Raw genomic sequence first — 22147 nt, forward strand, 5'->3', positions numbered from 1 at the left:
ATCATGAAAACAATGAAACAACCTTTAGTGGACATGCTAGATCAACAGATTCACAAACCAAGGGAGATTGGTATCCCTTCACATCAAAGATTGAAATGTTGTGCTACATTTTTATGAGTTCCACATCTCATCCCGTGGTAAGTTTAATTATATGTTCATGTACACACCTTATTTCATGGACATTTGCTTTATTTGATATGTAATAAAATTAACAAACCCAGTACTTTTTATCATCATCTTTCTCTGTCTCCCTCTCTCTCTCTCTCTCTCTCTCTCTCTCTCTCTCTCTCTCCGGTCCTACTAAATTAACAGAGAATGCTAAAGAATTTTAGAAAATCCTAGATAATATCTCTATCTCCCCTAAAAAAATGAAAAACAAAATTGATTTGTACTTGTCACAATTTTGTATATATGTTCAATTAAAGTTTTATTAGTCTATTAATTTTTGTGAGTAACGGCGCTCCATAGAGTGCCACGGTCAGCTAGTCATTGTTTGTTAGACCGGTTTTCGTGCATGAGTTACTAGTAGTTCCGGCCAGGTCGTTGATGAGAGAAGGTGTGTCCTTCTGTATGAACCTTCGTGGAGTTTGACAATATGTCTTAGGACCTGTGTGGCCTATGTCTAATCCTCTGTGGAGTGTTTGAATAGAATTCCTGTGTGGTGAAAGTACGATAAACCGTGTTGAGAAAGAACAGCAGTGACTAGCTGAGTGGGTGTGGTCGGTTATATACATGACGGTATCATCCGTGGATGCAGGACAACGACAAGCTAACCATAGTGGACCCATAGTCAACGTGGGACATGTGACACACGCGGACGCACGGGCACTATATGAGCTGGTGATATAGTCCAGTAACATCCGTGACGAAAGGTTTGGTTTACATGACAGTGTGTCTACGCACGTGTACCAGTTTATGCGATATAAATGAACGTGTGATGTATCCTTACCACCAATGATGAACAAGAATTGTGGTCTCAACTATGCACGTACCTGCTGCGGGTGAAATTATTTATTAAAATATAACTTCTCAAAAGCATTGTCCGGACTTAGTATTCATAAGTGACATCAGCCAAAGTCGGGTTATTTATTCTGTTTATATATGTTGGGGAGTATTTAGGGGATTTGTTTATTTTTTGTTAATATTATTTGTGTGAATGCGTTGTGTGATTTTTCAGCTATTTGCGTGTGTGAATTGAGTGTATGTGTGTTTAGAGAGGATTGTATGCTTTAGCTTTATATGTTTTCTTTACACTGTAAATAAAGTTATTTTCACGGTTCTGCCTCTTTATCTTTTCAAAGTTCAGTTTATAAACGAGGGAATTTCCAGGCCTTTTAACACAAATTGTGACAGTACTGAACTGGCGTGCGACAAGTTCTCGCCGAGTACCATTTCTCGCCAGTACAATGTGACGTCATTTTTCGTCTATAATTTTAGGTGTTGATAAAATGACGTCATAATGTACTGGCGAGAAATTGTATTGGGCGAGAACTGGTCGCACGCCAGTACAGAACAAACCATTTTTTTTTCATTTTTTTAGGGGAGGGAGAGAGAGGGCTGGTCGTTGAAAGTAAAGTTATTAATTGAAAATGAAATAATCATAGAATTACATGTATCTAGGATTCTCTTGAGTTCTTTAGCATGACCATGCATACTTTTTCAAAAATTTCTATATGCTTAGTGATTATTGTTAATCTATATCTTTAAGCATCCATGTCCAACTTTTTGATTATAGGATGTACATCCAAGCCAACTAACTTCTGTGCAGCAGAAATCCTACCACCAACGCGTAGTAAACCATCCGAGTCCAGAAATGGTGCCAAGGAAATGATGCTACTACCTTTAGAAATGGGTTTCTCTTTGATGAGACATTCCACCTCTTCACTGAATTCAGATCTTTGTATCTCTTTCAAAATATGAATTTCAGCTGATTTCAGGGTGCCTGAATTCAAGGACTGTGGACAGTAATGCCATCGTCTGGGCGACTGTTCACATGAGTCCTTCGTGAGCAGAACATGCCTCAATATAGCTATACTACGAACTAGTCTGATCCAGTTGGAGTATCGTTCTATGCGGGTCTTGAAAGAGTTACATGTTTCGTCTTTCGCAGTCGTTCTGTTGACTGCAACAATAGGTCTAACTTCCTTATCATCATCTGATATGAGATCATGTTTTCCCCTGTCAATGAATTGACTATATTTTCTATCTCATCCAACTCCAAGACGTCTGTCTTCTTTTCCTTAGAAATACGTGCAAATTCGTTTAAACCCTCTGGCCTTCCTCCTCTGACCTTCTTTATGACAGATAAGAGCTTCAACCTTTTCAATGAAAGTCTCTTCCGTAAGATAGTAGGCTGCACCATCTATAACTAATGTACAAACATAAAATATCACGCATGTACGCATCAAGCAGAATAACTCTAATATAACTTTATAACTCAGTTATCTCGGTTTTTTGATAGATATATTATACTAACATATGTTCAAATATAGTCCCGTAAAATCTTAATACGAACTTAATGATGGACAAACAAGTTCAAACTTCAATTCGTTTATCATGCATCAGTGTACATCTGGTCTAGCTAACAAAATTATAAACCGCACATGCAGCTTGCCGCCTCGAGAATCTGCAAACGTGTCTCAAAGCTATTCCTTATATATATGCTACCCCTTTCACTAAAAGGTTATCTTTCATGCAATAGCTTTACACATATTTTTCGGTAAACCACCTAGGTTCATTACAATAACTTTTTTTAACAGTTACGACTCACCTAGGCCGAATATATTCATACCACTCGGGTATCAGGGGTTCAATTTTTTTTTTATCATGGTCAAGCCCAGGACTTAAAGAGTAAATTTTAGGCAAGTCCGAGGAAGAAATTTCCAAGTCCATATTTTCATGATAGATAAAAATATATTTACCTAAAGTTAAACATCATTAAATTTATGTTATAATTAATTTCCATTTGTTGCATTGAATGAATAAAGACTATATCAATGAATATATGTTTTATTTTTCCTCCATACACTGGCATATATAGTCATACATGAGTATTTCAACACAATACCAGACTGATAGATTATTGGTATACTAACTTTTTCAAATAATCACTACTGAATAGACTGGTATCTATTTCAATAAATAGACTGTGCTGTAAGTCACAGCTATGACTCATTGACTGTTTACAGTTTAATCATCAGTGTTAGTCTATATAATACATGCATTATTTTCCTGAAATAAGAAATGTCTCAGATTCATCTTCTCTGTTTTTTAACTTATGTCCACTGGAGTGAGGTGTGCCAACAGAGTTTTCAAACCAGTAATCTATGCACTTTCCAGCATGGAATTGGTCAATAGTTGGACCATTTGTCATTATGTATAATTGATTTTGCAAAGATTCAGTTGTTAACACAGTTCTCAACTTATTTTTAATAACATTGCATGTTGAGAATCCCCTCTCACAGCTACTAGTAGATGGAGAAACTGTAAAGAGCCACAGCACAAGTTTTACTAAGGCTGACATTTGTTTGCCATCACCAGCTCTCTCTGTAACCATTTTTCTTAAAAAGAGAAAATAAACATCTAACAGACCATTTGTTCTCAAATGACTAATGTACATTTTCATAGCAGTAAATTGCTCATTTATTTCCAATTTCTCATCTTCAGACAATATATTCTAAAATTGGGGGTGTGAAACTAGCTCCTGCAATTCTTCCATCCCATGCTCAGCTAATTCATACCCCCTACCTAAAGGCCAGTGATGAAAGTTGAAAATATTTAGGAGTGAGTGGGGCTTCTCATACATGTTGCTAAACCTTGATTTGACATAAGAGATTGTATCATCTAACAATTGGTGCAGGTCTTTATCTTTCCTAAAATCTACAGATTTGAAACCCCTACTCTGCAATTTGATAGTTGTACCAAACATTCTGTTCTCCAAATCTAATTTTGTAATAAACTCTTTCATATGTTTGCCATCAGACCTTTTCAATTGTTCCAGCTGGGCCAAAACAATATCAACTTGTTCAGAAATCTCAAAAATAAGATATTTCTCTTCTTGAAAAACGTTGCCAATATAGGCAAAAAGTTTAATAGAAAATACAACACTTTGAGGAAGCGGAAAGAGGTGACTTATGTGTGGTAACCCTTTGCCTTATTGGCATCATCTGCCCTACCACCTCGTTCAAAAGATGTTCAATATAAATTTTGCTTGCTTTTTTAAAAAGCATATGTTCAGCTTTTATTTTCAATGTATAGTTTTGATTCAATGTGTACTTCATTTTTATTAAATTTATGGGGCCAAATGTGATATTAAACGAATTTTATTCTTTAGTAAATACCAACAGCGTATTATCTTATAACTGGTAACAGATATTGATTTCTTTCTTTGTGGCTTTTGCGCAGTTAATTCTATATATATATATATAGATATATGAGGAAGTTTTCTATAATACATTGTAATTGTCGTTAAACGGTTCGGAATATTAGATGAGGAAGCACACGACGGAAATTCTCTTTAAGAATGATCAACGTTGTCAACAAGATGTGATACTTTATTCATGGTCCTCTGTTTCTTTTATATTTTTCAGTATATTTGAACCCCCTTTTTATTCAATATGTAATCCTACAGTGCCAACGTGCCTGCTTAATATTTGCAACAACAAAAAAACATTCTCAAGGAACGGCGCCGTGATCACGAAAACCAGGGAATGGCGTAGAACTATTACCCTTAATAGTTTCAATGCATTTAAAAAAGTGTCATCTTCATTCTTGCATTTCATAGTTATGAAATAGATGAACGTATTTCTACCTGCTTTAAATTTACAAACTAAGTACTAGTAAGCCTTACAGTTTCCAATCGGGTAAAATATATTTTTTTCACTGAAGACCAAGTACCGTGATTTAATTAAATTTAATTGATTGTTACAAGCTGAATAGAAGTCAAAAGCTTTTCAAGAAAAAAATGTTATTCAAAAGCCAATGATCTATAGGAAATAAAAACCCTCGTTTAGATATGAGTCGCTGTGGCGCAGTGGAAGTGAGGAGATGTTGTACACAAAGGCCCTAGGGTTCAATTCTCGTCTTAGGCGTTTTGAATTTTTTTCTACTTTTTTTTTAGAGCAAAAACTGTTTTTAATACCTTTTCTGTCTTAAAATCATTGAAACTTGCGACAGAATATACATTATTTACTTATCTATTGTACATGTTCATGTTTAATCAAATTCACTTCACAGGATAAAGCTCTGCCATTCAGTCAACTGAATGGTCTGGAAAGGTGACTGAATGGCACAGCTATGCCATTTAGTCACATTTCAGTTACATTTCAGTCACCTTTAAATTGACTGAATGGCAGAGATTAATCATGTGCTTGTTAAAATCGCTGCGTTTTGCGTCAAGACATGCTTGTATTTCTTTGCTTATATCTTAATAAAATCTATTAATTGTTAAACCTCAGAAAAACCCTGGAACTAACACAGGATATACAAGATATACACAACAGTCTTCTGCATCTTTATTGATTTTATTGATTTACAAGAATTGGTACTTTATGAGACGATTAATTGCCCTCCTCTTCCACATCAAAAAAGCTTTTACTTATAATTCTAAGTATCAGTGCAATTACATGAACTAGTTATTATTCTATATAGTAAAACAAAGCTTTTTCAAAGTTTTGATGTACAGCTAATAACCGTTACAAGTCAATATTAAAACCTACTAGTTCCGTTTACGAATCAGGGCTGCGTTAAACAAAATAACGTACGGCCAAACTTATGAATGGTAGTTAATCACCAACTAATCAATGATTTATTCTAATGGCTGAAAAATAAAATTTTGGGACTTGAAATATTTGTTCACACATGGTTTAATGTTAATTTTGTTCTTTAACGATCATTTTACGAGTCTATAAATATTTACGACTTTGTCGTAAGACCTTTTGTAAAATGCAGTCCATGGATTCTTTTATTACAACCCTTATCGTGCTTCATGGTAATTTATTTTAATTGATATACAGGAATAGTGCATTTTGAAATGAATGTTTTATAAGTCAGACAAATTGTTAAGTCAAAATATCAGTCTCTTGATTCATTTGGATATATTTACACGAAATTTAAACACTTTTATTGCCATGGTAATGAATGTCGGCAATGTTTGAACCTATTACAAATCATTTTAGAAAGGACGCTATATCATGATCATTTTAGTCCTCTCTTGCTTCACAAAAGACATTTATTTAGTTATAGAAATCAATGTCATGGGTCGGTTTTTTGCTTGTCGTTTCGGTGTAAAACTTACAAAAAAAAAACATTGTTAGCCTTATAAACCTAAGTATAGATCATAATGGTTTTATAATTGACTTTATGATAGCACTGGCAAAATGCAGTAATTCAAATCAAGCTGTTTTTAAAAAAAGTTTTTTAAATGTAACGGTAGTCTGTTATTTTCCATTTTAATTTTCCCGGATTATCACAAGATGCTTGTTCATACTTAATACAGAACAACAGCAATTAATTATTCAAATGTAAAAATGACTTTGATATTTTTAATGAATCAAAACAGATAACAAAAAGAAATAGTAATCAACGAAATGCAAGGGAAATGTAGTGGATTACTATTTGGCTAAAATTGCAACGGTTATCAATGGCAACCGCGCACTTCGTCCAAGAACCAAGAGAGATAACTTTAAATAGTATTACAGCTCCACTACATTGTTATACACAGAACCCACAATTCCGATATTACATTATTTTTAATACAAAGTTGTTAACGCATTGTGCACGACGACAGACGGAAACACATCATTTTAATAAACTCCTGTAACAGAGTCATCAAAAGTAAAAAGCGTTAACTCGAAGAGTCATGATCAGGAATGAACCCCCTTTTGTGTAATTAATAAACGTGTCATCTTTACTGTCTGTTTAGAAGATCATCACCGTAGAAGTTTAATAGCTCACCTTAGCTGAAAGCTCTAGTGAACTTTTCTGATCACTTCTCTTTCGCCGTCCGTCTGTCCCTTCATTTTTACGAGATCGAGGATACTATTTCTTATCTTTTCGGTTTGAAATAATAAAAGGTGAGAATAAAAAACGACCTTTTTTTTCAGTTTTAGAGGTGAGATGTTAGATTCTTCAGGATACGGAAAATACAGAAAAAAACATTAAGCTTAAGGTATCACACCGGTAGTCGACCAATCAAAACGAATTTAGTCGATAGTATGTTTATATATACTTCAGAATTATTTTTTTACTTGACTGGTTTTTTAGATCTTCGTTTACTCAGTTTAAAAAAATGTTGTACCTCATTGCGACTACTTCTTTCAATGCAAGAAAGCAGCCATCTTTGGAGTGTGGTGTCTTGCTTACATACATGTACAAACGGAAAACGCGTCGTTTTGAGGTTTGGGGCTAGCTATTTTGAGAAAATAACTGTATCGTGTGCCCTTTTTGTGTCAGCTGATGAGATAGTTAACAAATAATATTTTCTCCAAATATCTTGTCAAGAGAAATACAAACTGCATTTTAAGAATTTTTGTGTTCCCTATATAGTATTATATGGTTGAAACAATTACAGGTGTGATAGCTTTAAAAATAGTTATGATATTTATACGGATACACCAAACACGTCAACTTCACATAGAGTGAGGACCTCAGTTGTCTTGGAGACCTTTACAAATCTCCCCAGTGGTGATGTTGGACAGTCGATGACGACCAGCTGTGACGCAGTACCGGGGCCAGCAAAGAAACCACAGGGAGTGCTGACGTCTGATTCAGTCAGCCCTACAGTGACGGTAACATCCCGAAGTCGGTTTGAAAAATCTAGAATCGTGAAAAAACATCATAAAAATAAAAAAACAGATATAACATTTCAAGAAATACATTTTTTCAAATTTTAATAATTCATTTTCTCATTTTATTACTCTTTTGCATGTTATATTAGAATATGAATGACTTCACAACGAACCCATTTTAAATAAATTAAACTTGATAAGTACTTAAATTCTTCCTGCAAAGAAAACAAGAAACTAAATGATAATGATTACCTATACGCTATAGATTCAATGATTTTGTGGAAATGATAGACCATTACAGCAAAACCAATAAAACCACATTGTATCCAGTTTATACACTTACCTCCTAAATTGTCTATTCCTCTGTTAAGTATTCTTACAGATTTGATGGAATAAACAGTCAGTAGATCCACCCTCCACCAGGGATTTGTGTGGCCAACCCCTGTGTGTGTACACTTGTCTTGGGAGATGTGTGTACCTCTGTTGCCGTCTACTGCATATTCAGCCCCATAGGCCCTATGTGTTGACGACTGTTTCGTATGTTTACCCAACGCAAGGCCTAGTAGAGCTGTGAACGATATTACAGATGTGTGGGAGTAGTGCAGATGATTTTTAAACATTATATGAATGAACACTATGCATCCACCCCACCCCCAAAGTCGAAACCCATACCCCCTAGGACATGAAATATACAATTTTGTAGTGATCGAGCTTCCTGTTCTACATTTTCAAGAGTTTAGTAATAATAAGTTCTTGGAAGTATAGATGATGTTTTTTAAACATTATATGCATCCACATAGATGACCATTTTGACCCAACATTACAGTCAACACCCATATCCGGAGGAACATGAAATATTTAAATTTTATAGAGCTCTATCTGGTCTACATATTTATGTATTTAGTATTTAAGGCGTTTAACTAATACTCGTCAGTCTACTCTCGATCACCTGGATTGGCATTCGTCAGATTTTTCTTCTTCATCGCCTTCTAAATGCGCATAAGAAATGTGTTCTTTATAAAGTTTTAAAAGTATTACGATATTTTTGTTCCATTTATTCAGCTGAATTGTGTACAAAAAACCAATTTTGCCTCCCTGGATATATTCAACTTATTGCATAAGAATAAATTTGCTAAATCAAAAAATGGCGGTAGAATACAGTATACAAATTCACTAAATATTATTTTAATTTATCGCTTTTATTCTAATTGGAGACCGGGCCCGATCGAAATGAAATTTAATATATAAATTTATTGTTATCGGACTCGATCTCCAAAACAAATGTAAGATAAAATATCTAGTTATTTTATTGCAATAAGAAAAGATGAATATGCAGCTGGTTTGGTCGATCATTATCGATAGCACGTGGTGTTGATTAGTATGTAAACAATCTCCTTCAAACGGGAAATGGGTTTAATAAATTTATGTTTTATTATTATAACTAGATGATACTCCGCGCAAGCGCGGGAATTAACACCTTACATATTATTATCATATAATGCTTAATATGTTGAACCATAGTTTTGTTCATTTTTGTATATACTTTGTCCAAGTTTTCCTTATCTTAGTTGGTCAGACGCTACCTATCATCCATTTTTTTTCTATCTCAACAATGTGAAGATTTCCTCTTGGTAATTTTATAATTAAATTTTTATGTAATATGATTCTTTTTCTATTCAGATAAAAAGTGTTCAATTAAAAATATATAGTATGGCTTTATTTATGAGCACTCAAATGCATTTTGCATGCTATTTTAAGAAAAATTCGAAATATTCTAGCTCCGAAAAGAGCCTGGGTTGCGTTCAAGATCGTCCATGTAGCTGCTACGTAGGGCTACGTAGTTGAACGATAAGCTAGCCTTTCCACAAGGTAGATATTCATAGCCTAAATATTTTATGCTAAGCATCAAATTCAAGATGGCCACCTTGTATTTTAATAAGATATAATAATAATTATATAATATAATAATATTGTATCTTATAAGGCAATATACTGAGGTTTTTTAAAAAGCAGTTATGTAGATGTATGTAGTATCAAAAAATTGACCGCCAACGTTAAATATGTTTTACGTCAAATCTTTCAATCTGTGTCAAATAGAGTTAACTGAGTACCTGTCAATAAATTGTAAAATTGAGAGTTACTGTTCTGGGAGGCTTATGGGTGTTGCAAAAATTAATTAAATGATTTTTATCCGGGCTCTGCTGAAAGCAGAGTCCTGGCTAAAGGCAGGCAAATCGCCAATGTTACTATAAATAGCGCAACTTCAAAAGTAAACAAAAAACCAAACAGCGTCAATGTAAAGCTTCCGCTATACCAAATGGTTACACAAAGAGCCACGTTTTATCAGAAGTGTTGGTATTTTGTTTATTTTTTTAAAATTCCGAATGAATTGTCTATCTTTCTTAGTTTACTTATTAATAACATGTTTATGAAACATTACTATGCATTTTGGACACATACAATGCGAATGAATTTCCATGAACTACTTTGCTGCGCGATGAAAAAATGGGGATTGAATATATCAAATGCTGGTTGCAAAATTTCAAAACTTCTACTAGACAGACACATTTTTTGTTTATAGCCGCTTACAAAATTTTGTCGCTCTCTTATAAGTTGCCGACATTAAAAGCATGAGAGAGAGAGAGAGAGTGAGAGAGATTTTCAGTCTTTACTACACAGTATGCATAAAGACACACCAAAACAGCCCGGCTTTCAATACTTCAGTACTATGACTAATACATGCAAATAACCTTCGTTAGAAGGATGTCTCTTGTTCAAATTGATATACAATATGTAGACCCCTAATACTTGAGAATCACACTTTAAATGCGAAAATCTCAAAAAACCACTATGTAGAAAAATTTACTCATCCTGACTAGGAATTTTCCTCAGGAATTGGTGAAATGAATCATTTACCGCAGATATTTTGACGGATTTAAAATTTTCTTTTTGTTCATAAAGGGGATATAATTCTTTTAAAAATTTTAAGGTGCAAAATGACCGGCTTCTTATATGTTGTCAGTCATGTGAGTTTGGTTCATTCCACCGGGTTATCTAGCAATACCTATTTAACTAGTTTTAAATGATTCAAAATTGGTCAACATCCCTTCATTATACATTGAATACCTTAAAAACGGCTATATAATTGTGATATAAATATAATGTAATGGTATAAAACTAGTTAGACTACCTCGAATACAGTGGACTTTCTTACTGGAGAGCGTCACACACAGATCGTCAGTAGAGCATGACAGGCATTCATCTGGAACGTGGTCAGTCTACAATAAATAAGGATGGATAAGTTTTGGGGGAAAAGATAAGAGAGGGGCTTTGTTCAGATAATCAGGTACGCTAAATCTATCGAAAAGATATGCGATCGCTCTCGAACTCTTGCTCTTCAGGCTCATTCTTCTTCTGAAAATGACAGTTTCCTATATATTTCTATAGTACATTTTTAAACCATTCTTAAATGTACATTTACTGAACGTGTTTTGTGTTGCATGCATTCCCCTTCTTGAGTCCGCCATTGTATTGTGTCTTCTTTAATCAGCATATGAAACATATAATTTGTAACATTTTAACGAGGCCGGGTCTAATTAGTTCTGCCCTAGATTTTTTAATGAAATTTTTTACCTGAATTTCTACTGATATAATTATTATTTTCAGATTAAAAAATAAGACATTTACCACACCGTTTGTTTAGGGGGTCAACTCAAAGTTTGTTAATCTTTAACATAGGACCCTATGGGATTTCGCTTGAAATGTATCAATTTTGCACATTTTTTTAAACTTCTGCCCTAGGGATATCTTTTTCTGTTCTACATATTAAAGTTATTGCTAAAAGGCATCAAATGGTCAAATAAAAAAAACCTTTTACCTCCTGGTTTGTTCCAGGGGTCTTATCAAAGTTGATTTTTGTATGCCCAATATCCCAGATTTGTCAGATAATGGCTATTTTTTATTTGACAAAGGCGGAAAAGGTGATATTTATAGTATTATTGAAGCATTCAGACATATTTAAGTAATAAAAAAATATATAACATCACATATTAAGGGTCATTAATATAAAATACATGGTTACTGTCTTGAAATATATGAATTAAGCTATATTTAGGCGGGTTAAGAAAACGTGACGGAGGGTTAGGCCTGCTGAACTCTCTTCACGTTTTCGACCCGAGCCCAAATATAGCTTATACTTCGAGACAGTTATGTTTATTCCACAATATAACATTAATTTTACGCATTAAACGAGCCATTTTCAAAAAAATTCGCTGAATGTCTGCAGTTGAAACTATCACGCCATGACGTCAACCAAGCAAAAAGATGACGTCACAATACAAATGAAACGCTGCGCGAAAGCGTGCGTACTCGTTCTGTACTCGGCCTCGTTAACTATCGGAATCTACTAGTCAAAGCATATAAACCTACATTGTGGTATTGACATAAACTAGAAATTGTATAATTACATCAATTCCAATTTCCTAAACTAAATCTTAGACATATATATATATATATATATATATATATATATATATATATATATATATATATATATATAAGTGATAAAAGCAATCTTTTTCCGCTTAATTGAGCAAAAAAGGTATAAAACCCAGGTTCATTTAATATGTAAAAACCACTTTAAAAAGAAGATTCAGAGAGAGATAGAGAGAATGAGAGAGAGAGAATCGATTACATGTACCTGATCGAGTTCAATTCTAACATAGTCAGATTTTGATTCCGTTTCGTTGATGGCCGACATGAGATCACACAGCAGTTCCTGTTTTTGGTAGTTGACTCCCAAACATAGCTTGGGTCTGTGTCTACATTCACGGACACACTGCTGTTGTCCAATGATTCCTACCACCCGTACAAAGGGACCACGATACCTCTCACCATGAACAACGGCAGCTGTCGCTCTTTCGTATACTGATACCAAACAAAGCAGTACTGTTGTAAATGTCACGACATTCAAAGATTTACTAATCAGAGAGCCAACCATTCTGTGCGTGTTCTAAAGAATAAAAACAGTTTAAAAAACTGTTTTCTTTGCTTTGCTGACAATTTAGTAAATTTAGTAAATACCAACAGCGTATTATCTTTTAACTGGTAACTGATATTGATTTCTTTCTTCGTGGCTTTTGCGCAGTTAATTCTATATAAGCCGTTTTTAATACCTTTTCTTTCTTAGAATTGTTGAACGTTACGACAGAATATACAATTTTTACTTATGTATAGTACATGTTCATGTATAATCAATTTCTCTGAATAAAATCGCTGCTTTGTGTGTCTAGAAATGCTTGTATTTCTTTGTGTATATCTTATTAAAATCTATTGTTTGTTAATCCTAAGAAAAACCCCGGAACTAACACAGTACTGCTTTTTTTAAAACAATTACTTTGCAATTAATTTGAATATACATGTATTTTTCCATTGATAACAGCTAATTGAATTGTCATAAATTTCAATACATTTTGTGGTAAATTAAGAACTATATTAAAAAAAGTTTTTTGAATTGTTTTTTTTTTAAATGGCTTGATGGTGGCTAACATTAAGGACCAATAAGTTATCCTTAAAGGTGGCTTAAAGATATCCGTTAAACTGCCTTTATGCAACTTTTAAGCCATCTTTACGCTTTCCTTAGCCCCCTTTAAGCAGCACATATAGTTTAAGGTGGCTTACAGATTGTCTTTAAGCTACCTTTAATTATCTTAAGCTATCTGTAAAGAGAATTACAGATGGTCAATCACCCTGTGAAAGTATCTGCTTTATAATAATACATCAGTCAACATTTCTTTTTAAATGTTTTCCATAATTGTTTTGATGAAGTAAGAATAAATAACCTTTGGTGAAATTTTAATTCCTTGATCGTTATATTTCCGTAAGCAGAGAACATAACTTTTTGATTTAAATTCAGGTTTGTTCATGGTAGTTTTCTGCATCTTTATTGATTTTATTGATTTGCAAGAAATGGTAGTTTATGAGACGATTATTTACCCCCCCCCCCTCCAACATCAAAAACCTTTTCTTAAAATTGTAAGGTGGCTCGACACACCAATGCATTATTTGATGGATCGATGAAGAATCATTTTTGAGAAATGATTATACAAAAATGACACCTATATCGGCCTCTGATTATTTTATATGAATTTTTTTGTATTTTTTGATAGAAACCTGAAACATCGTTTTAGCTGCGAACAACATATATTAGAGCTAAAAATTTGTTATCAATTAATGCACAATTCAATTATCTACAAATATATATCAAAAACGGCCAGAAAAACTTTGAAATATTTTTGTAAAAAAAATATTTATGAAAATGAAAAAAAAGGATTGTAGATATTTTTTAAATCTATGGATAAAAACTGCAGATAAACTGTTACTCGCATTTAACAATTGCTGTACAATCATATTTCAACAAGAAATTGAAACGCAATAGTGAAATTAAAGAAAAAATGGAAAATTTTAAAATCGAACCGATCCCGATTGTAATTAAACTGATCCCGAACGAAATCACATAAAGTTAGAATGAATCAGAATTTTGCAACAATTTCAGGTTGTTTAGCTGTAAAATGGTTTCTTCATTCACTAACTTTATAATTTATATCAATTACTTAGAAAAAAAACTGCAGTTTATTTGTAAAATTCAATTTTAAAATAATTCTGATCGGGATCAGTTTTTTTTCAATCGGGATCGGTAAAAATTTGATCAATAGCAATTTTTCCAAAATTTCGCATTTTCATTTCAATTTCTTTGTAAAATATCATTGTTTAGTAAATAGTTTATGTGACTATATGTTATTTTTAAAATTTTATCCATAGATTAAAAGGATATTAAAGAATTACAATTTTGATTTTCAGAAATATTTTTTTAATTAATAAATTAACCACTTGACCAAACGATCTTTGGCATGAATTTATTTATAATTATATTACACATTAATTGACAACAAGTTTAAAGCTTTAATATATTCTGTTTGTCTGCCAAACAGTTTTTCCTATTTCACTGAAAAAATACAAAAAAATTCGTATAAAATAACTGAAAGCCGATATTGATCTCTGTTTGTGGAATCATGTTTCAAAAAAGATTCTCTATCGCTCCATAAAATAAAATGTTGATGTGTCGAGGAACCTTAAGTACTAGTGCAATTACCTGAACTAATTATTATTCTATATAGTAAAACATAGCTTCAACAAAAGTTTTGATGTACAGCTAATAACGTATACATATCGATATTTAAACCGAATAGTTCACTTTATAATTCAAGGCTGCGCTATACAAAATAACTTACGACCAAATTGATAAATGGTAATCAATCACCAGCTAATCAATGATTTATTCTAATGGCTGGAAAATATAATTATAGGACTTGAAATGTTTGTAAACAGATAGTTTTATGTTAATTTTGTTCTTTAAAGTCTATAAATATTTACGACTTTGTCGTAAGTCCTTTTGTAAAATGCAGTCCAGGACCTCTTTAATTACAACCGTTATCGTGCTTCATGGTAATATATTTTAATTGATATACAGGAATGGTGCATTTTGAAATGAAATTTTTATAAATTAGACAAATTGTTTAATTAAAATTCAGCAAAAGTCTTTTACAGGAATCCCTTGATTCATTTGGATATATTTACCCATAATGTAAACACATTTATTGCCATGGTAACGGTTTGAATGTCGGCAATGTTTGAACCTATAACAAATCATTTAAAGGGACGCTATATCACTATCATTTTAACCCTCTCTTGCTTAATTATGTACTTATAGAAATCAATGCCACTCGTCGGTCTCTTACATGTCGCTTCGATGTAAAACTTACAAAATAATAAATAAAAAACTGTTATTTATTAATCTAAGTATAGATCATAATAGTTTTATGATTTACTTCATGATATCCCTGGTAAAATGCAGTTTATCAAGTCAAGCTGTTTTAAACAAGGGCACCACAAAGCGGAGCATCTCCTTGCGAAATGAAAATACTGTGCGGGGAAATGCATAATTCAGAATAAGACATGTCATTAAAGAGACCAAATATTTATCTTGTTAAAAACCACTAAAATATTTCGTTTAGTCCTATACCCATGCACGCTCTGTGTGTATCCATGGGGATGGGTGCATTTAAGGGGTTGTACAATTGCTCCCTTTACTACGGAAAACACACCACAAATGTGTTGAACATAAGTAATATCATTTAATAAATTGTCTTTATCCAGAGACATAAATTACGCATGTAGACAATTAGTGGAGGCAAATTAAAGATCATATTAAAAAGGAAATGTAGCTAAGATCTGGCGATTAATAGTTTGCTCTATGAGAAAATTCGTGTAAACGTCATAATTTTAACCCCAGCATTTTAAAAAGAGTAACATATCTTTAGCGATTAGCATGAAATGAATTCCCTGTTAATCATGTTGACGATATTTGTCAAAATCTCTTATGAATTATAAACCCGTTCTTCTCTTTTAAATAAAGCCAAAAATTCGGCTCAGACGTCTGCTTGTCTCGATGAAATTAGAGTGAACTTAGTCTCCTGCTTGCTTCAGTTTTTTACTTTGGACATCCTTTCAACTTCCCATTTCTCAAAAATGTCTGATTCTTACCTTTATAAGGCTTACATTCAACAAATCAAAGTACTGACGGGAGTTGATTATATCGATTATTATTCATTCTAAAATCAAAGATATGTTACTTTGCTTGGCAAGTAGTTTATAACCTGTGATTGAGTTACGCATTTTTTTATGATATGAATTCTTGGACTTTTCCGACAAGAATTTCGAGAAAACCCCGTATGAATTGTGTTGTGTAATAATTAAGGATAGAATTGATTCCATCAAACTATGTAGAAATAATCGAAATATTCCAAAAATTGTATGGACCCAAGCAATAATGAACTCTAGTCTTGTTCAATCAGATGTGTGCACCAGGTCACGTGATAGCTTGATGACGCGACCTCTAAATATATAATGACTCTCTGCTTGTCGGAGATTTACGGAGACAGCCGATGGTTGAACGAGACTATATTGAACTATGGCGTATGAATGCATACAACTGCAAAAAATATCTAAATTGTGCGTATTATTTAACATCTGACTATTTTCAAGGTGTTCATAAATAAATTTCTTAAAACACAATGCTTCAAGATACATTACATCGAATTTATGGATTATTTTCAAGAACTACATGTAAATCTTGTCAGCGGTGATGATTTGTGCTTAGGTCCAAACACTGTTTCAGTTTCGGTTTGCCAGAGTGACTGCATAGGAGAGTTGATTAAAAATCAACTCCCAAATATCAAGTTGTTGATTTGAAATGTTTACTTTCACGAACCGGAAGTCGAACATAAAATTTCTTAGTGTTGTAATTTTAATGATAGTTTGAAAAATATATAACGAAATTCCTTGAAAATAAATAAGGTTTGTCCTTTAACGTAGCTCGCGGGTTTGCTGACGTCACAGTAGGAATCGACGTAAAGAGTTGACCGTCATAGTAAACTCATAATTTTTGTTAAAAATGACAAATGAGATATTTAGAAGTTTAAAAGAAAATATTTTAGAAAGCTTATATGCGGTTTATGACTGTTTATACAAAGATTTATAATATCAAGTGCTGAAATTTTACAGATGTCACATACATTGTCATATTTTGTTCTATAAAGATAAAGAATGAGTGTGCGTTAGAACTCTTCCATTTAAGGTCATGTTTTAAAATAGAATGTATGCATTAACTTCGCTTTTTTTTTTACAATTATAACTTCCGTAATCTGTACTACCGATTAAATTCTTAAATTTCTTTTGGCTTGAGATAACTGTTTTATTCGATTACTTACTTATAATGTCAGTAGTTGCCTGGCATTTTATTTTTGCATTGATTGACTCAGAGTTTCATAAAAACAAAAATAGCAATTTTCCGTATCTTTACAGCCTTACATTAATTGCATTTGAAAACATTCACAATAATGTCTAATAAGCATTTACATGTTCTAAAATGTGTTAAACAGCTAGTCTTGTCAATAAATGCATTTCAATTTTGGTGTTCTAGGAGGTAAGGAAATGATGACGTCAGGCTAACGTCGTAATGAAAATATAAGGTTTTGAGAAATCTTTTAAATCTTTAAAGTTTTTTTGCCAAAAATTGGCCGAGAACACATACTGATATTTTTTATGAATTGATTCATAATTATCTCCTCGGTTTTTGTGTTGAGTATGATTAATTTCGTCTGAATCGTTTAAAAGTTTGGAGCATAGTTTTGTAATGCGTTTCTCGGTTAAAATGTGCATTTTACTATATATTTCATTGAAATGGCGTTGCTTGATTTTATTAATGACACTGTATTTGAAACACAATAACATAATTACCGCGCAGACGAATCTTAAATAGATTTAAGAATTAAAACTATAAAACCTATGGATCACGTGGACAAATTTTCAAGGTAGGTTTTCTCACAAGCAGGTTAACCCGCGAGCTACCTTAAACATGCTTATGAAGTGTACGGTGTTTGATACACATACATGCGAGGGTTTTCTTTAAACTTTGCTAAAAAGGCTGAAATGGACACACACACACGCACAGCAGCGATGCTATATCTCCCTCGCAACAAGTTGCGCGAAGGGATAATAAAACGTGTTACAAGTTGCTGTCCTTTAAAAAAGAACTGCAATACGTGGACCATATGCATGTGTTTCCAACAAAACGCGAAAGTCTTAAGATTATCTGAGATTCCTCCGACTCTAGCCGCCTACGTTTGCGGGTTATGTAATTTTTTCATGCAATGATCGCTACCTTCATAACCCGCATGAATCATCAAAGAAAGCATTTTATTATTTATATTAACATCTCACTTTTAACTAATTAATAAATTGATTATGAAAAATAAGTAAAAATCACTTAATTACTGTTAATGTACATAAATACGTTAGCTAGAAGAAACAGCCAAATCGTCTCCTGTGAGACTTTGAGTCTGACATCATCATGATTACTTCGTGCAGTCCGTAATATTTTGTAGGTCGCTGAAGGTTTAGACCAATCGATAAACAGAGCGTGTCAATTTCAAACCTGTCAATATCTTCCCAGTTTCAACCGCTGTAAATTTCGACCAATCGATTAACGGGGCATGTATATTTCAGTCTGGCTGTTTTTTAAGAGCTATGAATCAACTATAAGTTTTCGTAAGAAATAGAGGGAATGATACTTGGAAGATGTAAATATATATGTAGAGCCCTGACTTTTTATCTCAGAGTTTAGGTTCATACCTCTAAAATAATTATGATCTTTATTAATGAAGAATGCATGTATAGTATCAGGCATTCGGCGAATTCTACTTTTTGCGCAAACATCACGCTTTGCACTACTTTGTTAACTATGCAGTGACAGCTTTGTGTAAATTAATTTCATATTTTGATGTAATTTTCTTAAGATTTTAACTTTCATACAGTGCCAGAATTATTCAGTCATCTATTATATACAGTCACATAATTATTCAATCATACTTAAATGCTTATAAAGTTTTAATCGGGAAGTTTTCGGAAAACAACAAAACATTGCAAATTATGCTATTTGATGCCTGTTGTAGTTTCGGCATAACATTAACGTATTTCATAATATTGACAGATCATATCATATGCCGATCATTTCTTAAAAAGGAATTCTTTGTTTCTGTACTGTTTACCGACAACTTTACAATTACAGCGCCTTTGAACTTATGTGTGCATATAGCATAGAATCCTGATCCCGATTCATGTGCTAGCCTGGTTCCCTGAGCAATCCATTACGCACAGGAACCAGACTAGCTCATGCGCAGGCTTAATTTCCCCCATAGCATCCGGTTTAACCTCGCTTATATATTTTCTGCGTGGACCTCAGGGTCCAGGCAATAAATGTAACGGTGGTATGTTAATTTCCGCTTTAATTTTCCCGGATTATCACGAGATGCTAGTTCATACTCAATAAAAAACAGCGGCAATTAATTATTCAAATGTGAAAAGGACTTTCATTTATTTTATGATATGATATTTAATGAATCAAAACAAATAACAAAAAAAATCAACAAAATGCAAGGGAAATGTAGTGGATTACTATTTAGCTAAAATTACAACGGTTATCAATGGCAACCGCGCACTTCGTCCAAGAACCAAGAGAGATAACTTTAAATAATATTACAGTTTCACTTCATTGATATATTTAAAACCCAGAGTTCCACTGTAAACATTATTTTCAAAACAAAGTTATTAACGCATGGTGCACGACGACAGACGGAAACACATCATTCTAATGAACTCCTGTGACAGAGTCATCAAAAGCAAAAAGCGTTAAATCGAAGAGTCACGATCAGGAATGAACCCCCTTTTGTGTAATTAATAAACGTGTCATCTTTACTGTCTGTTTAGAAGATCATCACCGTAAAAGTTTAATAGCCCACCTTAGCTGAAAGCTCTAGTGAACCTTTCTGATCACTTTTCGTCCGCCGTCCGTCTGTCCTTTCATTTTTACGAGATTGAGGATACTATTTCTTATCTTTTCGGATTGAAATAATAAAAGGTGAGAATAAAAAACGATCTTCATTATTTTCTGTTTTATGTGTACATTAGGTGTAATTTGGATGGGGGGGGGGGGGGGGGGGGGTGCGATTGTGGAGAATGTTTTTGTGACGATGGGGATTGTGATTGACAGGGGAATGGGTTGTATGATAGACGTATCAGCAGTGAATTTTTGAGGTTGGGACATTTTGGGGTTTGGGGTGCTTGCAGAACAATCGGGTTTCGTATATTGATGAGATAAGTTGTTCATGTGATGACCACTTCATTCTAGTCGAAACACCAATCATCATCTACCTATATGATGCAGCATGTGTAAGTAGATTTTAAGATCTTCTATATTAATAAACGTTAAATACATTCATCTTCACTTTATCTGTTTCAACATCTTAGTTTGCAAAGTATGAATGTAAAAGGTGCATATTCTTTGAGGTACTCTATAACATATAAAAATACACTGATCTGCACTGAATAAGAACATGTTTTATTTAACTGATTAAATTTAATAACTCAGCATACTTCAACCACCTATAGCACAAAATCCCACACCACCTCCTCCACCTGGCATGACTCTGAATCAACCACAGAAAGCCTCGCCACCTTCGGCACCTTCGCCATGCCACATGACTCGACCACAACAACACACAACACCATTGTAGTAAGTATTTGTATTGTCAGACATTTTTATTTAGATGAAGCACACCGTTATAATTATTATTTCTTTACAAACGTACACTGATTGTACAGTGTCTAAATGTACAATAGGGACTGAAAAAGGATGTTTTATTTATGTGACATTAATTCAAATAATAAATGCGATATTTCGGCACACTTCAAGTACCTCCAGCACAAGAACCCACACCAACACCACCAGTCCATTTGATTCTGACTCAACCACAAGAACTCTCTTTACCTCCTCTCCTAGCAGCTTCACTGATGATGATAGCAACCATACAAGCACAGTTATGACCATTGTTATTATAGTCTGTCCCAACATATTTATGCTGCATATTTGAACGATTTTGAATACAAATACACATACCTTGACAGAGGTGCAATTAAAATCAATGAAAGGGAAAATTCCCAAGATAACTTCATTCACACATTATCGGAACAAAAACAGATTTCTTACGGAGATTTACAATGGGGAATGTTGACATCTTTTCTCCATTTGGAAGTACGCGGGACACCTCGCGCAATTTGTCAACGTTATCACCCGGGCGTCTTCATCTCCTTGGCAATGAAAAACCCGTAGACTTTTTTTTAGCCGTGTATTGATACCCGACAAGCTAGAAGTGGCGTTTCAAAGGGGATATCTTGGGATTTTTTTCATACTATTGAATGAACATTGTCTAAACCAAGAGGTATTTATAAATTTCGAATAATTTAAGGAAATATGCGGCAAAAATATCTTGGGACAGACTATAGTAAGTATTAAATCTGCAATAATTTTTACAATGATTTTTTAAAATTATTGTAAAGATTGTGAGTGATAAAAGAAAAAATTTAAGTGTTATTTAATCATTCACATTTTACTCAATATGGTGAAAAACATTTACTTTATACCGTATTACATGATTATATCCCCATCGATGGAAGTATATTCATATTGTAGATTGCTAGCTGTACAAACTGGTGCATACTATATTTAGAATGAAATATATGCTTTTTACGCTGTAGCCAAGTGAGCATCTTAATAGCACGATTTTGTACAGTTAGCAGTCTACAATATGCATATACTACAGTGCAATTTCAACTAATAATTTGTATTGATAGGATCATTGGCCACGAATTTAAGTATCCCTGAAACCATGATTTTCACTTTATCC

General features: G+C 33.3%; 1 protein-coding gene and 1 pseudogene across 1 annotated transcript; one reads left to right on the plus strand and one right to left on the minus strand.

The window, feature by feature from the left end:
* LOC128174831 (uncharacterized) overlaps positions 1–22147 on the plus strand; it is a 394133-nt pseudogene that overhangs the window by 289256 nt on the left and 82730 nt on the right.
* LOC128171886 (uncharacterized) lies at positions 7601–21291 on the minus strand. The gene is made up of 5 exons (XM_052837660.1): positions 21160–21291; positions 12487–12798; positions 10978–11065; positions 8131–8355; positions 7601–7815 (listed from the first exon to the last, which is right to left on the minus strand). Exons 1-5 carry the CDS (start codon positions 21289–21291, stop codon positions 7601–7603), a joined length of 972 nt encoding a protein of 323 aa, XP_052693620.1.

Source organism: Crassostrea angulata, chromosome 2 (genome assembly GCF_025612915.1).
Source record: "Crassostrea angulata isolate pt1a10 chromosome 2, ASM2561291v2, whole genome shotgun sequence".
NCBI lineage: Eukaryota > Metazoa > Mollusca > Bivalvia > Ostreida > Ostreidae > Magallana > Magallana angulata.

What these genes read in the sequence shown, in the direction of transcription:
- LOC128171886 (XM_052837660.1), bottom strand. Translation starts at nt 21,291, where the DNA reads ATGGTCATAACTGTGCTTGTATGGTTGCTATCATCATCAGTGAAGCTG. An exon ending in TGTGGGTTCTTGTGCTGGAG is followed by an intron (nt 12,799 to 21,159) that starts GTACTTGAAGTG and finishes TTTATTCTTTAG; the next exon opens with AACACGCACAGAATGGTTGG. An exon ending in AGGAATAGACAATTTAGGAG is followed by an intron (nt 7,816 to 8,130) that starts GTAAGTGTATAA and finishes TCACGATTCTAG; the next exon opens with ATTTTTCAAACCGACTTCGG.